Source organism: Trachymyrmex cornetzi, unplaced genomic scaffold (assembly GCF_001594075.2).
Source record: "Trachymyrmex cornetzi isolate Tcor2-1 unplaced genomic scaffold, Tcor1.1 scaffold195, whole genome shotgun sequence".
In the NCBI taxonomy this organism is placed as follows: Eukaryota; Metazoa; Arthropoda; class Insecta; order Hymenoptera; family Formicidae; genus Trachymyrmex; species Trachymyrmex cornetzi.
Genome location: NW_017296580.1, coordinates 521,159 through 532,857, shown reverse-complemented (window position 1 = coordinate 532,857; position 11,699 = coordinate 521,159). Strand labels below are relative to the sequence as shown.

Genomic DNA, 11,699 nt, shown 5'->3' with positions numbered 1-11,699 from the left:
TATATATATATATATATATAAAATCTATATAAAAATTTAACAAACAAAATTATATTTTTTTTCACAAAAAAAGATAATAGGAATAAGATTGTTTTTGTCAAACAACAAAATTAAAGAAAAAAACGTGCTTAATTTACATATATTATATTTAAATAGACTGACAGACTCCAAAAGGGAGACGCAGTTTTATGAGATAGCTTTAACAGCTGAAAATTAGAGCCGCAATTAAGTCGCCTACCGATAATGTTACTTTCTCTAAATTAATTTTGAAATTAGAAACTTTATTTTTACGATAATGGGTAGATTAGGTCGCGGAAGAAATTGCATCAGCATATTTCCTTTACTTTATATTAATATTATAAGTCCTCTGTAAAGTCATTATATTATTCAATATAAGTAATTATATTAGTCAATAATAAATGTGAAAATTTAATATTTATGCAACAATTTATATTTATGTAAATTATCCGTAAATTTTGCAATTATTTAATTTATTTCAAATTGAGAAAGAAGCATTAGAATAATTTATCATTATTGTTATCATGTATAATGATTCCGGTTCTACAGATCTCGGTGGACACGTAATTTTACAATTAATGCATTCAAGAGAGATTAATCGACTTTAAATGGCTTAAAAGTGGTACTGGCACTAATCCAGTAAAGCCATTTTTACGAGGAAATCTCCTCCAGAGAGCAAGCTGGTGCGTGCAAGCAGGAATAATGATGTCAAACAAACGACGTACGCTCCGTATCAACCCTTGCGAAGGGCATCTGCGCCGCGTTTCTCCCTCGGACGGATCATTTTTTTCGCGGGGAAAGAGACAGAGAGCAAGGGAAAGCGAAAGAAAAAGATACGAGGAATCATTTTAACACGCCTACGTGGGGTGCGCGTAGCGAGCCATTCAACTGGAGTTGTATGTTAACTTAATCTCGTATAAAGACGTACATACATATATCTATATCGAATATTCACATTAAAAAATTTATATTCCGTTTGCACGTGGCCCGTTCAATTCATCTTTAATATTAATCCTTTATAGATACAAATCTTTTCTTTTTTAATGTTATAATCTTATACTTGAAGAGAAAATATCTAATTAAAAATATTTTATTATTTCCAATCTTATTACTGTTAAAAATATTTCAATAAAATAAAAATATAAAAACATAAAATAAATTTTTTAAATGTTGTATTTTAATCAAATTGAAGAAGAAAAAAATTAACAATATTAAAATAAGATATTGCAAATAATTATAACGTATGATGATAATATAATGTAATGTTTGACCAGTTAGAGAGAGAAAGAAAGATAACTGTTTAATGTTATATCTGTATGCATTTGTCGATATGATGCGATTACTTGTATTAACTGCAACATTATGACCTTTCCCAGACATTTTTGGACTTTACCACGAATTGAATTGCGGTAACATGGCAGATGCAATTGGGGCATTTACGATGACTTATGACTGTGCTTATGACTTTCTGCGGTGCTTGTTTTTTTATCATCATTTTCCCTTTTTTTTGCGCCCGAGAAACGCGTTTGTATCATCGGCGTGTTTTCCGACAGCTCTATTAGGGCAGCAGATAATTTATAGCCAACTATTGTCGATTAACACGCGCATAACCAGGTTTCAGGGATGACCGAAAAAAAGGGCACGGGTCAGAATGAGAAAAAAGGGGTATACGCATACAAAAGGGCACGCGACACTCTTTTCTGAGGGGGTGGTATACTCCGAGATAGGGAGGTGCGTGTGACATGTTACAACCCCATCTGATTCATCGGACTAATGACACATTTATTTGACGTTTGATTCCAAATCGCTACGGTCGCGTGCGACAAATTTTTACTGAAAGATGCACGCAGATATCGATTTTCTGTTTATTTCATAAAAAAAAAATATTTTTTTCTTTTAGTTGAATCGTTGAATGTAAAAGAAATGTGTATCGTAAAAGAAAAGCTTTTATTATTTTAAGAGTAAGAAAGCGCCTCTGCAAATTCGTGTATTGTGTGAATTGCTAAACAAAGATTTATTTCAGTTTTCTTGGTAGTTACATTATATTATTTAATATTAATATTTTAGAAAAAGAAATATATATATGTAACGTTTCAGATTATATCTATAAAAAAATTATTTATGTCGCACGTTTCAGCAGTGATTGCAAGAATTCAATGCAATTTAGTCTCATCAAAGTTTATAATATCAATTGCAGAAAAAAATACATTTTTATAGTTAAATTTATTTAAAATTTATAAAGACAACACAGAAGGGCGTAATAAAGTAAACGACTCTTTCTTTCTCTCATAGATAAAATAGATTTACTTCGATATATTTATCGATTTATTTTAATGATGTCGTTTAAATTGTGGACGTCACGATGCAGCAAGAACATTGATTTCCGTTACTTTTTCCCATGCAACTGCCAACTGACTACTCGACCGCGGGGGGTGTTACCAGTGGATCCCACCTGTTGACTTTCCGCAACGTGACTTTGCTACTCCTTCTACGCGATTAACATAATACTTTTAACCGTCTTCATAAATTTTAGAAAAATGATTGTTTGATAATATGCAATATATTTAATTACGATCTTCCTTTCAGATCTTTATAAAAAATTCTTATTACAAACATATTAAGAAAAAGATAATTATGTTTGTTATATTATATTTATTATTTATTTTTATATGTTGATTAAAATGTGTAAAGTTCTTTACTTATTTATATATATTATATCTTTACGTATAAATTATTTATGTGAAAATTGTAGTGCTCTCTAATTGCACCAGAAAAAATTTATTACATATATTAAAAAATTATTTTTAAGATTAATTCCATATTCTTTTTATGTTCTTTTTATTGTATTTAAATCAGTATTTTTAAATTATATTGTCACGTCTGAACATTATCTTACACCGATTTCTTGATTATATTCTTATTTGTTGGTTATTAATTTGTTTTTTATTCGAATTGTTTTCTCACAATACTGCATTTCACTTCAAACGACGCTGTCTGGAGGGTAACAGAGGTCGACCGCATCTTTCATTGTCTAAATTCACAGCGTGCCGCTACGAATTAGTCGTGGAGAGAGAAGCGATTAACGTACTAAGGGGGGTTAGCATGGCGTTGGGCGTAGTTGGTGGTACGGGGGTTGTGCCCGGTTCCCATGAAGGTCCGTTGGGGGCCATCACTCGACCATATGGTCGGAACAAGTGTAGCGGCAGATTTAAATAACCGTTGGAGGTCGGATATCGTTCAAATTTGAGCGGAATCTCACTTATTTCGTAATATAAGGATTAAAATGATTTTTCAAAATTATTTTTTAATTTTTATAACTTCACGATCTACTTTATTTCTACTTCAATTCCTTTGGTTATTATTATTTACATCTACTTTCATATTTTTAAATATTTGTACATAAACAAATAATCAATGTAAGATAAGTAAATTTTTATATAAAAATTAATTAGTATACTTTATGCGTCGTATTTTGTTAGCACTCATGTTAGTTGCGTGTTTCAATCATTGATACTCTCACTTTGTCTCCTTCATGGGTTTCTGATTTTACCTGCCGTTGCGCTCTGATATTCGGGGGTGAAATGCCGTTGGGGGGCTGTCGAGACTCACCTGTGATTGGCTGGTCTCCAACGTCGCTTGTACCAATAGCAAGCGATTCTGGACACCCCCGTTTGCGTTTGCAGTTACTGGACGGTGTACCGCGAACTAACGAAAACATCATTGTGTCTATTGTCTTCGCGATCGCTTGTGTGTCGGATAGTACTTGTTGAAAAGAAAAAAGTGACACAGTGTAGTGAAATAAGCTTGAATTGAGTTATAATCAAATCTATTTGATTTTATAAGCGTATTATAGACGATAAATGTTGATCAACATTTTGCAGAGAGATCATTAACTGGATGGTAAATATTTTATAAAATAATACCCATTTTTATTTAATAAATCATTTTATTTATTTTATTGAAACAACTATTAGAAATTGTCGTATGTTTTAAATTAATTTATAATGAAAAAGCGATATGCGATTTTGATTACCTGAATTCCGAGAATAAATGTAATTCATGCTAAAGTCACGTTTAAACTAATTCCGTATCAAATTAATTAATAAAAATGAATCAATATTAGCGCAAATTTGTATACGAAAATTATTTAACAGCATCAAAAGCATGTAATTACGTAAATATTAATTGTAATACTAATTGGCGTTAACTTTGCGAATTTGTCGAAAATTATTTCTACTATTTCTACAAAACTAGTTAAATCATCGTCGAATTCCATAGAACATCGAAGTCTTCGTTATATAGATCAGGCGATACTACCGCTTTAATTTAATAATTCAGAAACAATCCACGAGTCCACTTGTCACGCCACTCCTGTGGCCCTCGCGCGGTTCTGGATCACGTAATTCGCCCACACATTGACACATCACGTATCATCGTTTGCAAGGGGTTGTAATTTACAGAGCTATACGACTACTCACATGTACGCATATTGCGAGAAAATTGCGAGTTTTACTCACGCTATCACTGGCGTGTCGAGAACACTTGTAATCTGTATTATCGTATTCGTCATTTACAGCCTCTCAGCATAGTGGAACCGTCGATGAGGACAAAGAGGACGAGGAGGAAGGAGAAACGAGGTGCACTGTCTGTGACAAGCCGTTCCAAGATATCGAATTGTAAGTTCTCTTACGCTATGACCGTTTTATTTCTTTAAATAAATTAGAAAATATAAGCAAAGATAATTTTTTGTTTGAATCTCAAAAAGATACATTAGAGAACTACAAACACATAAAAGAAACGTAAAGCGTATCTAAACATTAAAAAAAAAATTTATTTGTTATTAGGGTAATTATTTATGAGAGATTCAAAACAATTTGTTTTTTCATTCCACATGGAGAGAAAGATCGCGCTTTATTGATAATAACATAATAATATTTAAAAAATGAATAATTTGTAGTTCCAAAGAGATTGTAGTTTCCAAAGAGAAGAGGGCTGATGAGCTGAATTGATTTTATGTGCTAAAATATGTATACGAAAACAGAATATAAATTAAAATAAAAATGGATATTATATATGTAATTATCATGTTACTTCACATTTAGATAATATCTCGGAAACATTATCGTACACGCGCAATAATTAAAATTTGCGTACGTATCTATTTGTTTAACATTACTACATTCTCATATTATTACTATTTTTAATTTGCTCAGTGCACTGAAGAATGACCTCATTACAGGTTGAAACGTTTCATATTATAACTTGGTTTTGATTTTAATTTGTATCTTGTTTTTAATATATATTACCACGTAGAATCAGTTTGTCTCATTAGTCTCTTTTAGTCTCATTGACTATTATATTTACATTTATATTTATTTATTAATATATTTATGCCAATTTTACGCTAGTTTAATACTTATGTTATTTTATACATTATTTAAATACATTCAATCTTTATGATTTTTTGGTAAGGATTGTAATTTTATTACTAAATTGAATATGGAGCAATTGTTTTTATTTATCGTACAGTTGCACGTGACCTGTAAAAATTCTATAATCATGGAACTCCTTTTTATTATCACATCTCCATGCATTATTCGAAGATTATTATCATTGGGCGCGACAATACACAAAGAGCGACTCATCAAGGATTCATGGCACATCATTATATGCTTTTCAAATCAGATGAGCGACGATTATGTGCTCAGTAAAGCGACACGTCGGATTGAAATCGAAAGATAACAGCTCGACCGACATTAAAGCGCTCGCCGCGTCCGTCGATTTTCATCGTCAATTATTAATTAATCGATGGAATCCAGAGAGTGGGTGCCACGTAATCGCCTTCAAATCTCGGGTTAGTAATTCGCGTTCGCGAAAGCCTTTCGTCACGCAAGCGGCTTCAAGAGTGCTCTTTGGAAACCTGAGCATTTTGAGACTTCTTGGGCGATTGGAAATGATGCTTAGTCAGCCTTCTTTCTGTCTTGGAGCCACGTCATTGTCTTTAATTATAAAATAATTAGCATAAAGTTACAGAAATTAATGTTAAATGCATATGTTTATAATAAATTATTTAAATACATTCAAATTTTTATGATTTTTTTGATAAGTAGAGATTGTAATTTTGTCACTATAAATACTTTATGTTTTATTAATTACAAATTCTATCAAATATTATGCATTTCACTTGAATATTAGTATTTCATATCTGATATGTGGCCTTTAATTGAGTGTTTTTTCTTACGAATGAATTTTTACTGACATCTTGTTAATTGTAACAAGTTGATTTTTTTAAGAATGCATTATGACTGAAATAATATGTTGTTCTTTTCTATGATGAATTTGTACCGCTCTTTGTTCAAAACTCTTATTATCTTTTATTTACAATCAATCGTATTTATCTTATCAAATAATCGATATACATATACCTACCATTTCTTTTATAACCAGTAAAAATAATTTACATTATTAAACATAAGTCAAGGAATAGACAAATTAAAGTGTTGAGTAAAGTTTTCGTTTTTGTTTCCACATCGATACTTTCACATCTAGTTTTCGTTCTCTCAGTCGACATTAAACCGCATTCCCTGACGCGGCAGATTCACCTGTTGTGGGGCGTTAAACCCTTCACCGGGATTCGTAATCAGACGCGCTAGAGCCACCCCCTTATGCATCATCGAAGGCGTCGCGTGCTCGTAGCTCATCTAGCGCAGCACACCGTCGTGGCACCATGAAGGCACTATCTCATCACGAATGGGTTTCACACGGCGCGTGTGTTCGGGGGTGTAAAATCAATGCTGTGGCACACCATCCCATGTGACGATAACCCGTGTGCCTACCCTGTGACAATCCCCTTAGAACGGCTTTTCTTCGTGACGGCGTGTGTTCGTGCTCGACGACCGCCCTCTTCTTCATGGGTGTGCGACCGTTATTGCAGAGCCGACTCGCTACTGTGCAGTCGAAGTCACTTAGTCATCATCCAAGACTGCGCTCGACACAATCTTTGTCGGTGCAGGTTGGTTACTGTATTACATCCTGCTTGCCCGATGTGGTGCTTTGATTAAATAGCATTAAACTTCGCGGACAAGGTATAGAGAATAATGTCCAAAGATATTTTTATACGGCAGTGGCAATTATCGCCATTCCATCGAATATTTAATCCAATTGAATTTTTGAAAAAATAAAAGAAAATACTAATAGCTTCCTTCAAAGATAAATATAGATTATGAACGATTTTCAGTTTTCATTATCTTCTCTTAGAAATAATTTACTGTTTATAACGCAGTGGAATGAAATGTTTGCACCTGTTATTTTCAGATTGGATAGCCACCTGGTGACTTGTCATAGATACCCAGCGGAACAGCACCGTTGTGACAGCTGTCCCCGTGCTTACGCTTGGCGACCGCTTCTGGTGCGACATCGTGCTATCGTTCACGGTGATCTTAGGAACTATCCTTGCGAGAATTGTCCGAAGGTAAGCTTCAAATTCGTGCTTTATTCGTCGAAACCAGACAATATTTTTCGATCCAGTAGCATTTTCTAGTATCGCTAAAAGTCGAACGTTCGGCAGGTCTTCACGGACCCATCAAACCTACAACGTCATATAAGAACGCATCACGTGGGAGCGAGGAGTCACGCCTGCACGGAGTGTGGCAAGACCTTTGCGACTAGTTCCGGCCTGAAGCAGCACACCCACATCCACAGCAGCGTGAAACCCTTCCAGTGTGAGGTCTGTTTTAAGGCGTACACGCAGTTTTCCAATTTATGCCGGCACAAGCGCATGCATGCCGACTGTCGCATGCAGATCAAGTGCGGTAAATGCGGACAGTCCTTCAGCACGGTAACATCATTATCGAAACATAAGCGATTTTGCGATTCGACGACTCCAACCGGTCCACCTGGAACCATGCCTCAATTACCGACGCCAGCAACGAGCCCCTTTCTGGTGTATCCACGGCCTCCCGTGAGCTTACCAGGTGGTTTGCCTTTTTATCCACCTAGTCTGATGGGTCCTTATCCAGGAATTTTCCCGAATGCTCCGAATTTTCTGAACACACCTCTACTTTTTCCACCGAAAATCGAAGAGGCCGAGAAGAGAAGCGACAGTCCCAAGAAGGAACGTTTTACTCCTCCGAGAATATTGTCGCAACACAATAAGGTCTCTCCTTCCACGGCGGAGGAAGCCACTTCTACGTTTAGGCCATCTCCGGCTAGACCTCCGGTTCAACCGACGCCGGAGAGTGACGATGATCTATCAAAGAGAAAAGAAGTGGCTAGAAGCAATGAACGAAAAATGGAAATCGAAAGCACTTCGAAGGAAGAATCGACCGAGCAACCGTTGGATCTAAGGGTGCAGACCAAGAAACAAGATGCCATTTTAAAAGTTGCGAATAGAAAAAGTCGTACACCGTCGCCGGCGCCAATACCGATGGAGGAAACGCCCGGACCACCCGATCCCCCGAAACCGGAAGAAGATACTGCTGCGCCATCGCTGATGGAGCTTGAGTCTAAGGACGTTCAAGGAAGTAGCCCGCACCTGAGGACTAGCCTGTCAATCGAACAACCGCCGACCAATACACCGCCCCACATGGCTTATCCTAGACCGATACATCCGATGTTCCTCGAAACTATGTATCGCAGTCCAGCGGGAACCTTTCCAGGATTTCCTAGCGCACCTCCACCTCCAGGCGGAGCTACTCCGGAATCCAGGCTGATACCTCCCCTTCCACCCTTTGCTCCACCGCGCGGACTTCCTTTTTTAGGCTCGCTTATGAACGGGCTCAGCGGCGCTAGGCCAGGAGCAGGATTCGACCTGCTTGCCCGGCCGCCACTGAGCGCGTTCCCTGGTGTGAAGCCGTTCCAAGAAGCCGTGATGCCCCATCATCATCATCATCATCATCACCATCATCACGTTCACGGCAAGATGAAGGATCGGTACTCCTGTAAATTCTGCGGCAAAGTGTTCCCTCGCTCGGCCAATTTAACGAGGCATCTGAGGACTCACACTGGTGAGCAGCCGTACAAGTGCAAGTACTGCGAGAGGTCCTTCAGCATCTCGAGCAATCTGCAGAGACATGTCAGGAACATCCATGACAAGCAAAGACCGTTCAAGTGCCCGCTTTGCGAAAGATGTTTCGGACAGCAGACCAATTTGGACAGACATCTGAAAAAGCACGAGGCTGATGACGGTAGCGGAGTGGTATCGGTAGCCGACTCGCCTGGAAGCAGCAACGAGAATGAGCGGGAGGACACTTACTTCGACGAGATCAGGTCCTTCATGGGCAAGGTCACTTACGGCAGTGAGAGTGGCTACGGGTCATTGCCGCATCATCCGGCCTATATTCCCAGTCGCTTGCACGAGATAAACGAGTCTAAGATGGAGGTCGAATATGACGAAGACGAGGACAGCGAGGAGGGTGTGTCTCCTTTGGAGGAGACAGACGGACTGTCGCCGATCGAGGTCAAGGAATCCCCATCGCCCTCGCAGTATGACCTGAAGCTGAGAGAAAAGCAGGAGATGCTCAATAATAATACCGCGGAACCGGTGATCGAGATTTCGACATAGCCCAGAAGTCAGTCTGGGTGATCTATGCGGTCGCTTCGAAAGACGAGGAGTACTCGTTTTTATTAATGTACAGAACTATTGTGGGATATACGTTCGTCTTAGAACTCTCGATTGTAACGGCGTTTCTTCAGAAATAACGTCAATGCAAGATTACTTAGCTTAGAACGGTCCGCGTATTTCGACTTTGCAGAATATCAACCATTTGCTTCTACAAGCGAACAATTCTCGAGTATAATCGGGTTATTCTCCGTCATCACATTGTGACGATACCGTAAATCCATGGAAGACAGCCTATAGTAATAATTATAATTACACATTGATATACCTGTACCGGAATTTTTCAGAGAAGAAATTTAGTAAATCCCATTATACTTGTAAAACAGGTGCTCTGTAAAAAAAAAAACGTAAAGAACTCGACGAACATAAAAGTCCCCCAAAGATCCTTGTTACGCTATCCCTTTTTTACACTTCATATTTGTTTGCACTGGAAAAACGTATTGTAAAGATTCAAATTGGACCATTTAGTCCCTTTCTTACACATGCATGCCACAAGCTCTTCTATAGTCTAGTTATATAGTTTCTACAGATTCGTTATAAATGTAAACGCGCACGAAATTCCATATTATCCCAATTCCGCCCCTCTTTGTCCTTAGCAACGATTAGACGAAGCGCGCATCCCAGTAATATTATTTATTGCTATAATTATAAAATTAATTTATCGTTATTATTACACCGTCGCTTGGCAAAGGGATCGTACGTCATAAGCGGGAACGATCGAAGCGTCTCTGCGAAGCTCTGTGAATTGTTAAACGGCTTGCGATAATGTGTATTCACCTCGATCCAATTACCGATGTTTTTAGATCTTAAATATACCTATATATGTGCGCGCTATTCTTGATTGATTTATTTTTTAACAACAGTGTTAGTTGCATCGCGTTTACAACGCGGGTATCCTTCGAGAGTTCGAAATTAGATTATAAAATTCCTATTATAAATAATCGATCCAATCAGTTCGAATCTTGAAGACTTTCCCGAGATTGTTGGATTTTGTTAGAATATAGTTGAAATAATGTATTATAGGAAAAAAATTCCATCTGCTGAATGCAGGATCTAGCTGTGAGACCTAGAATCTGCGAAATTTAATACATTTTCGCATCGTGTTCGTGTATCAAAAATGATGTGTGTTAGTCCGCGAAGCCAAAGCGACGAGGAGAAGAAATTAACTTAATTAACGCATCGCGTGTAATCATTTACTATGCGTGTGCGCGACAGTGTGTATAATTAAATAATTAGGAGGCAACAAAATCCTTATAAAAAAAAAAACTGTACAAATTTCCACAATTAGATGATATAACATTTGTAAAGATAAAAGAAAGAAGTTTCAACGCGATTTTTATTAATATATAAATACGATTCTAGAGCGATTTTTTCTTGCGGATAGGCAAGACGGAAGAGTCATGTAAGTTAACGAACGTTCCTCGCGTTTCACTCATCTAGTAGAAATATTAAAATGCGTGTCCCTAACGTGTCATCAATGAAGCGAGGAAATTAATAATGACGAGAGATAAGCATAGTATACGCGTATACATGTGTACCAAGTACGCTCGCGATTAATAAAAAATGAGACAAAGAATATATCGTTCGTTTGTAATCACCAAGTTGAGGCTTGTTTTTTCACATAAAGGTTTTACGAATACATGTTCTACATATCTCTGTTTCTATCTTTCTCTCTCTCTCTCTCTCTCTCTCTCTCTCTCTCTCTCTCTCTTTCTCTCTCTCACTCTCACTTTCATTATAGACGATAATAAACTTATAAAATGATTAAGCATAAATATATTGAACGAATTACTTAAGGAAAACTATATTATGACGCTGTCTATCTATACATACTGTATAAAGGCATCCTGTAACTTCATTATGATTACTATTAAAATATTACACTTCAAGTTGATTACCTAAGCGATAATGTCACCTATCGATTTTCCTTTGCCTTATATTCCTTTAATAAAATCTTAATTTAATAATATCTGATAAATTATGATTTGGTATATTACACGGTTTTAACGAGTAAAGCTAACACAAATAAAGTGTAAAATAGAAGAAACAATACATTTTTCTT

The 11,699-nt window shown here is 36.8% G+C and overlaps 1 protein-coding gene across 3 annotated transcripts in view; it reads left to right on the top strand.

Annotated features, from left to right (window-relative positions):
• The window catches only part of LOC108759590 (MDS1 and EVI1 complex locus protein EVI1), an 84,374-nt gene extending 73,000 nt beyond the window's left edge, over window positions 1-11,374 (top strand). For 2 of the 3 annotated variants that reach the window (XM_018505095.1, XM_018505094.1), the window contains exons 6-8: window positions 4,595-4,694; window positions 7,333-7,489; window positions 7,571-11,374. In XM_018505095.1, coding sequence (XP_018360597.1) covers window positions 4,595-4,694; window positions 7,333-7,489; window positions 7,571-9,580 — 2,267 coding nt within the window. In that variant the 3' untranslated portion in view covers window positions 9,581-11,374. The remainder of the gene's footprint in view (window positions 1-4,594; window positions 4,695-7,332; window positions 7,490-7,570) is intronic. The other variant, XM_018505096.1, reaches the window with a different exon arrangement.
• Window positions 11,375-11,699: the final 325 nt, after the last annotated feature.